The sequence below is a fragment of the Protobothrops mucrosquamatus genome, unplaced genomic scaffold, assembly GCF_001527695.2.
Source record: "Protobothrops mucrosquamatus isolate PMUCROS unplaced genomic scaffold, P.Mucros_1.0 scaffold2, whole genome shotgun sequence".
In the NCBI taxonomy this organism is placed as follows: domain Eukaryota; kingdom Metazoa; phylum Chordata; class Lepidosauria; order Squamata; family Viperidae; genus Protobothrops; species Protobothrops mucrosquamatus.
Genome location: NW_015386389.1, coordinates 1,979,529 through 1,987,323, shown reverse-complemented (window position 1 = coordinate 1,987,323; position 7,795 = coordinate 1,979,529). Strand labels below are relative to the sequence as shown.

The following is a 7,795-nucleotide window of genomic DNA, read 5'->3' as shown; positions in this document are numbered from 1 at the left end:
CGCAAGGCGTCCCGGTCCAGAAAAGGCCGCAACTGGTGAATCAGGCGAACCTGATAAAACGCCCCCCTGGTCACGGCCGCCAACTGGTCATCCAGTGTCAGCCGCGAATCCAGGAGGACACCCAAGTTGCGCACCCTATCCGAGGGGGCCAAAGTTTCGCCCCCTATAGTCAGCGATGGAACCAGCTGACTATGCCGAGACGCCGGTAGCCACAGCCACTCGGTCTTGGAAGGATTGAGCCTGAGTCTGTTCCTCCCCATCCAGACCCTCACGGCCTCCAGACACCGGGTCATCACGTCAAGGGCATCGTTGGGGTGGCCCGGGGTGGATATGTACAGCTGAGTATCATCAGCGTACTGATGGAAATCCACCCCAAAGCCACGAAGCCTACCCCTGGTATATGCTATCCTGTGCCTGACGTTTTTATTTTTTCATTTTTCCCTGACTTGCAGAATGGGGAGATTCTATAAACAAGCTCTCTCTTTTGACAATCTGTCCTGTGTCCCTTGCAAAGAAGATTGGAAAGGAAGGGATTACAAGAGACTGACCAGGAATACACATCAAAAGGAATGTGGTAGCAAGCTACACAAACAGATGCCAGCACATTGCTTTGGTATGTTTTCCCACTGTGTCCCTGCTTACTCTCTTATAATCCTTTCCTCTACAATGAACATAAATACAAATACAACCCATCAATTTTCTTCTTGCTAATTATTCCGGCAGAGGAAATGGCATGCCAAAGGGCAGGGGAATTGGGGGGACAGGACAGCTGAAATAAATTCAGAAGCATAGGACCAACCATGTGATTTTTCACTTAGCAACCACATCATTTAGCAACAAAGTTGATGGTTCCAATTGTGGTTGCTGAACAAGGACTATCCGTATTGTTCTTACAGCTAATGAAGCTCTTCTTGCAATAACATTTGCTATTTTGCTAACGACTTCAGGTGGATCATTCATACCGAGCATGTGCAAAGCTGCATGTGATCTTGTGGTAAGCGCTTTGGATCCTGTTGGAAGAGCCAGTTCTGGACTGAGAATGCTGCAACGGGACTGGGTGTCTGGAGCGGAGGGAAGCCTGGAATCAGCCACAACTGAGTTGTAACTCCACAATTCCCTTGTGTTTGGTCGAAACCTGTTCAAAAATAATAAGATTCAATACCTTTCAAGCTGCTATTATTACCGTGGCCTAATGAACTCAAGCAAATGGATTTCAGATTAAGAGGTTGCAACTTCACGCTCATCTTGTAATGGCTGCAGTGGACAGCCAGATGGGTCTTATTCTAGAAAATTATGGGAGATGGTTAAAGGAGGATGAAGAACGAAGACAAACATTCTATCTCTCTAACGATACCAATTCTACGGAATAGCTAAGCCTGAGGAGGCTAAAGCTGCCAAAGCTGAGGGGGCACTAATGTCGCCCTTCCTTTCAAATCACTCTGAAAATGCAAATCTTTGCATTGGCAGGAGGTGGCACCATCAGTCATTGCGGCCTCACAGTACCACAACACCCTTGATCGGGCACTGGCCCCATCTCAACCAAAGGCTGCCATCTGAAGCATGTGTATCAGAAAATAAACCCTACTGAGCTCAAGCTCCTGCAAAAAGGGCAGGATATAAACCTAACCAAGAAATACAGGTAGTCCTCCACTTACAAGAGTAGTAGTAGTAGTAATAGTAGTAGTAATTATAATAATAATAATGGTTATTATTATTGACCCGTGTCAACCATCAGCGCCAGCCAATTTGAATGTTCAGTTGACTGAGGTTTATGTTTAATGAATAAAAGATAATAGTAATAGTAGTAATAGTAGTAATAGTAGTAATAGTAGTAGTAGTAGTAGTAATAGTAATAGTAATAGTAATAATAATAATAATAATAATAATAATAATAATAATAATAATAATAATAATAATAATAATAATAATAATAAGAAGAAGAAGAAGAAGAAGAAGAAGAAGAAGAAGAAGAAGAAGAAGAAGAAGATGATGATGATGATGATGGAAGGGACCTTGGAGGTCATCTAGTCCAACCCCCTCCAGCTTCTGGAGGCAGGTTGATTAATTGTTCTAACTGTTCTAACTGTCAGGAAATTCCTCCTTAGTTCTAGGTTGCTTCTCTCTCTGGTTAGTTTCCACCAGTTGCTCCTTGTCCTGCCTCCAGGCGCCTTGGAGAATAGCTTGACTCCCTCTTCTTTGTGGCAGCCCCTGAGATATTGGAACACTGCTATCATGTCCCCCCTCGTCCTTCTCATTAAACTGATTCATTGAGTTCATTTAGCAACTGTTCAAAGTTACAACGGCCCTGAAAAAAAGTGACTTATGTCCATTTTTCATACTTATAACCACTGCAAATGTCATCTCTCCTGGCCTAGACAACCTTCCTTTAACTTTTCACATTAACACACCGAGCAGACTCTCTACCCAAAATTACAGTTCTGGCTTGTTATTCCCCTTAGTGAAGATCCCCACCACCACCACCAATTGTTTTTCCATCTTTTTTTAATTCTCCGTGCCTCTCCACATTTTTCTCCTTTATTATGCACCCTTTCTTGTTGCCCTTTGAGCTCATCTGTATTCTCTTTTCTTTAAAAAAAATAAAAAAAAGCAAGATTCATCATTCCAAAGCAGGATGCATTGGTTCCTTTCCATACTCCCTAAACTGGCTTTTGAAAAGTTTTTCTCCTAGTGTCTGTAGTACTTTATTTCTACCCCTACCAACACTTACCGCCAAATGACATCATAAACAGGATCTAGACACACGCCAAAGCCCTGAAGGTCCTCCTGTTCCGAATCATTAAATGTTTTACAACTTCCATCAACTTTGTTTATCAAAAGACACTTAAATGGAGGGGGCTCCGATATAGAAGCTGGTATCAAGCCTAAGAAACACATAAGCAAAAGTCAAATATTTGGCCATTATTCGATGTCTTAAATATTAAGAATCGTACTCACTGCATTCACCTGAGCTGAATTTAAGCTTCCCCCATCCCAAAGATAATTGGAAAGAAAAAGGTTAGGTTCCTATATTCCCTATATTCTCCTCTATATTCTCTTCTATGTGCCTATATTCTCCTCTATATTCCTATATTCTCCTCCTGAAAACTTAGCCTGAACATGATGATCCAGGCCACACACTCCAACAAAGAGCAAAGCAAAATCCCCCAAATAAGTATTAATCTTTGAGTTAACTGTCTGGGCAAAGACCTTGCCATTTTCTTGGTTGCATTTTTCAGCTCTGGCCTCCTCCTCCTCCTTCTTCCCAGGCTGAGCCAGGCCTGGCCAAGGTTACCCAACTGGCTGTGTGCTTCAGGCAAGAGTAGAATTCATGGTCTAGTCCAGGGGTAGGCAACCTTGGCTCTTTTATGACTCGTGGACTTCAACTCCCAGAATTCCTGAGCCAGCATGGCTCAGCATGGCAACCTCTCCCTTTCCCCTCAGCATGGCTGGTTCAGGAATTCTGGGAGTTGAAGTCCACGAGTCATAAAAGAGCCAAGGTTGCCTGCCCCTGGTCTAGCCTCCAACCACTAAATCAACTGGTTGCCCTGATTAAAATTATTGCCTGTCAAAAGTTAGGCCTCCCTAATATAAATGAATGGATGGTTCTTTTGTCCTCTGTCTTCTTCCTCCCCTCTACACATACAGATTAAACTTCTGTGATGGAGATTCTCCTCCTGTTGAAACCATCCCTTTTTTCAGAAACATCCATCTGCACAAGGAGCCATGGCTAAAGGCTTTCCCCACAAAGATTTGTTTCTTTCATTGGCACCTCTGCCGGGCCCATCTGCACATCCCACCCACAGCTTGCTTTTCACTGCTGTGTGCAGCTTTACAAGGCAACCCTGGTCCCTCCTTCCCGTCTATCACTCCCCCACCCCCACCCCGAGGCTCCCCAATTGACAAATAATGATTTTTGAGATAAGAAATGCCTCCTCTTGGCTTTGAGGGAGTCAATAAATCAGCTGAGACCACCACCACCACCACCACCAGAAATTAATGGTTTCTTGAACTGCAGCAGCCAACAAGCCTCTTGCCTATGATATGCCGGCTGGCAAAAATCTCTGATGTTGCCAGCACGTGAGAATTGATCAGAGCTTCATCAATCCGAAGAAAAGTCTGGTCACCGCTGGCTCCAACCCAGGTGGCCTTGCGCCCGTACTTAGAGCCCACGTTAGGCACGGCTGCTGGCTTTGCGTTCCAGTAGGGAATATCCAGAATAGGTCTGCCAAGCTGCCCTTTCTGAATGGGTAAATTAGGAAGGGAAAATGAGTAGAAAAGTAAGCATTATAAGGGAAGCTCAAATGGTAAACACACATTCTCAGCTTAGTCAGATGTGGCCCATACAAATGATTCATTAAAAAAAACCACAAACCATTATTGGTTTGGCTTCTTTTATCAACAAACCTCCTATGGCAAATAACCTGAGAGCCTATCGGTATTAATTATTAGTATTCAATTGTAATTCATGTTTATATGAATTGGTTGGGGATTGTTAGGGGTTAGACCAGGGGTAGGCAACCTTGGCTCTTTTATGTCTCGTGGACTTCAACTCCCAGAATTCCTGAGCCAGCCATGCTGGCTCAGGAATTCTGGGAGTTGAAGTCCATGAGTCATAAAAGAGCCAAGGTTGCCTACCCCTGGGTTAGACCCAAGGTCAAAAAAAGACTATTTTTGAAATAAATCTGAATTTGGCCAATAATGGGCCGGGGACTCATTTCTAACTGAAAAATTATGTCTCGAATCCCTCCAGTTTTAAAGATTGAAAACATACTTAAATTTAACATTGTCCCACCCCAAAGACAACAATTCTCTCTAAAGATGGAGAACATTCTGCATTAAGCAACCGGTTTGGACAAGGAAAGTCATTTTAAGGAAAAGTGCTTACAGAGAAACTTCCAAAGGTAAAGACTTGTCCATCCATCAACAGAACAGCTGTGTGGTTGCTGCCGGCGCTGACCTGGGTGCTGGGTCCTGGTAATGCTTGCACTAGAGTGGGACATCCCCTAAATTTAAAAAAAAAAAAGCAACTGTAAATTCATTCATTCTTGGGTACCAATGCACAACAGGAAACTAGCTGAACCTGAAATGGCACAATTAGAATAACTAATGACCTCTTGAATTTGGGAATGGCGAGCAGGTCAAGGAAAGCATTTAAATTGTTCAAATAATGAATGGACCATATTTACTGTTTGAACAGTTTAAATGCTTTCCTTGACCTGATCAAATCAGCAGGTGGCAACTCGTGGTGGACCTGAGCTGACCTCCAAAACGGTAAGTGGGACCAGACCTTGAAGAGCTGGGATTGGGAATGACTAGGAATACCAGTCATTCCCCAAAAGGAAATGGATGGTTACGTAATGACCAGCTTAATGACGTCGCTTAGCAATTGAAATCCAGTCTCATTTGGGGTTGTAAATTGCCGGCCTGTATAAAGGTTAAAATATCTGTGGTAATAATAGAGAAGATGATGATGATGATGATGATGATGTAAAGATCATGACCAGTGACCAGACCGTCAGACTCTAGCTGTGCTGTCCTAAAAAATTAATAGGCAGTATTGACAATCCAGAAACAGAGAGATGCAGTGGCCTAGAGGTGAAAATGCTCACCTCCCACTTGGGAGGTTAAGAATTCAAACCCAGATTATGGCAGATGTTTCTCTATCGGGGCACAAAGAGAAAATATCTGCTGTGAACTCCCGGTAGGTGTCAGGAAGGGCAACCGGCTAGTAAATGCCCAGTTCCATCTAGTCATCCCAATTCTATCCCGAATTGAGGGATTACAGGGTCATAAAAAGGAAGTTTTAATGACAATCCAGAAACAGAACAACGAGACAGCACCAAAATCCAACAGGTCTTATTCTGCAAATAAAATAGACCAATGTAATTTTCTCGTCATTAAAGTTTTCATTTTTTTAGTGCAAGACTCACATACCTAGAATTCACATCTCCATGCCCAAGCTGCCCATGCTGGCCATATCCAAATGTGTAAACATCTCCGTTCTCCATTAGAACAACTAGGGAATAAAATGGGAAATTGATTAATATCCTGGTTACTAAGCTTCACATCATGAATTCATCACTGCAGAGAGCGGTCTGAGCCCCTGATATATAAATATACCCAAGTGGATAAAATTGTCTCCTAGAGGAGCTGCTACCCAAGTCCTGGCCATCTGGACTTTGCAGTTACCCATGACTGTAGGCGCATGTGCAAGCCACCCTTTTTACCCACATATAGACACAACGACTTGTACACTTGTGCCATCCCCACCAGGCTTCAAATTCTTCTCTGACAAAGTACAGAAAAAATAATAATAAAGCTCCTAGATCGATTTGATAAAAAGGCTGTACCTGAGTGGTGAAATCCACAACTAACTTGTATAGCTCGGAGATCACAATCAAAGTGGACAGTGCCTGGAGGGTAGGTGGTGATTTTGCTGGCATCTTTGTCACTTCTATCTCCACTTCCATCTACAAATTTAAGACATGAAGATCTCCTATTACGTCTCTCAATTAGCTTCACAATCAACAGCATCAAATCAGTAAGAACAAGAAAATCATAATATTATAACTAGAAGAAACAGGCAATTCAGTACTCGGATATAGTTATTGTTAAACATGAAAAATAATTAATTCAGATTTATCAGATTACAATGACAAGCCAGAATTTGGATACAATTTTTATATGTTAACAAGGGATGTTTCCATCATCCATTCAAAGAAATTAAAAATCTAAAACTGTTATATAGCCACATTTTTAAAAAATAGATTATTTACATATTGATTAGGTATAAGCATGCAATGCTTGATGCAAATAATAACAAATAATCGAAACCCCTGGTTTCTCTTCAAATAAATAGTATTTAATGTTTTTAACAGTATTTAAAACAATACAATATTTTACTGTACTGTTTTAATGAAACAGTAAAGGCATTTGTTAGAATAAAAATTTTATATGAATATCAGAACGACAAGAATAAGCTCCAAAGTTAGTTCCAAAGTGGACTGCCGATCACTACAAAGAATTGTGGAAAATTAATGACATTTATTTTTCAGACTATGTTATTTTTGCAATTCATATCTTGATTTATTACTATTTTTCTTAAAAAGAATATTTCAGAAAAAGGAAAAAAATAAAAATAAAGAATAAGATATTTTTTTAAAAAAAATAAATCACTATTTTATCTCAAAAGATTCCTGGGTGGATTAAAACCTAAATATGATTGAAAGAAAAATACAATGGATCTATACTCCATTATCATCTTTTGGATAAATTTCATCAACTTATTCCTTCCATTCTTTATCATAAAGTTCCTCCCAGGACACACATAAAATCTAATAACACAAATTATAATAACTGGGGTGGAATGGGGGGTGGTGGAAAGAAAGGAACCCCAATGTCTAACCTCTCCCTTCCTCCAGTCTGTGCCTTCTATTCACACGCTGCCTCTTCTCTTCTTGCCTCAGCTGGAGATGTTCTTCAAGGTTAACGCCGGGCACAGGGACAGCTGCGTCACAAAAAAAGGGAAACCAATCAATGTACACTATACCTTTGTTCCCCAAAGATGGTTAAATTACCCCAAATTAGGTAAAAGTGGTTTCTACAGCACTGGAGATGGATAATCCACGATAGGGTTAACTTAATCCTCCTGCCCAATCAGATCAAGTCAGCCAAACTTGCCACGCCTGTCCTGGGCCTATCATCCCCAGTTTTCGACTTGATCTGGCCCAGAGCACACGTTGCAAGACTGGCTCACAGGCAGGTAGTTAGCTATCGTGGATTATCCAAAGATCCA

General features: G+C 41.5%; 1 protein-coding gene across 1 annotated transcript in view; it reads right to left on the bottom strand.

Moving 5' to 3' along the window:
- The window catches only part of MYCBP2 (MYC binding protein 2), a 145,303-nt gene that overhangs the window by 97,360 nt on the left and 40,148 nt on the right, over nucleotides 1-7,795 (bottom strand). The window contains 7 exon segments of the mRNA XM_029287366.1: nucleotides 963-1,135; nucleotides 2,729-2,882; nucleotides 4,035-4,239; nucleotides 4,886-5,003; nucleotides 5,935-6,016; nucleotides 6,351-6,505; nucleotides 7,345-7,507. Coding sequence (XP_029143199.1) covers nucleotides 963-1,135; nucleotides 2,729-2,882; nucleotides 4,035-4,239; nucleotides 4,886-5,003; nucleotides 5,935-6,016; nucleotides 6,351-6,505; nucleotides 7,345-7,507 — 1,050 coding nt within the window.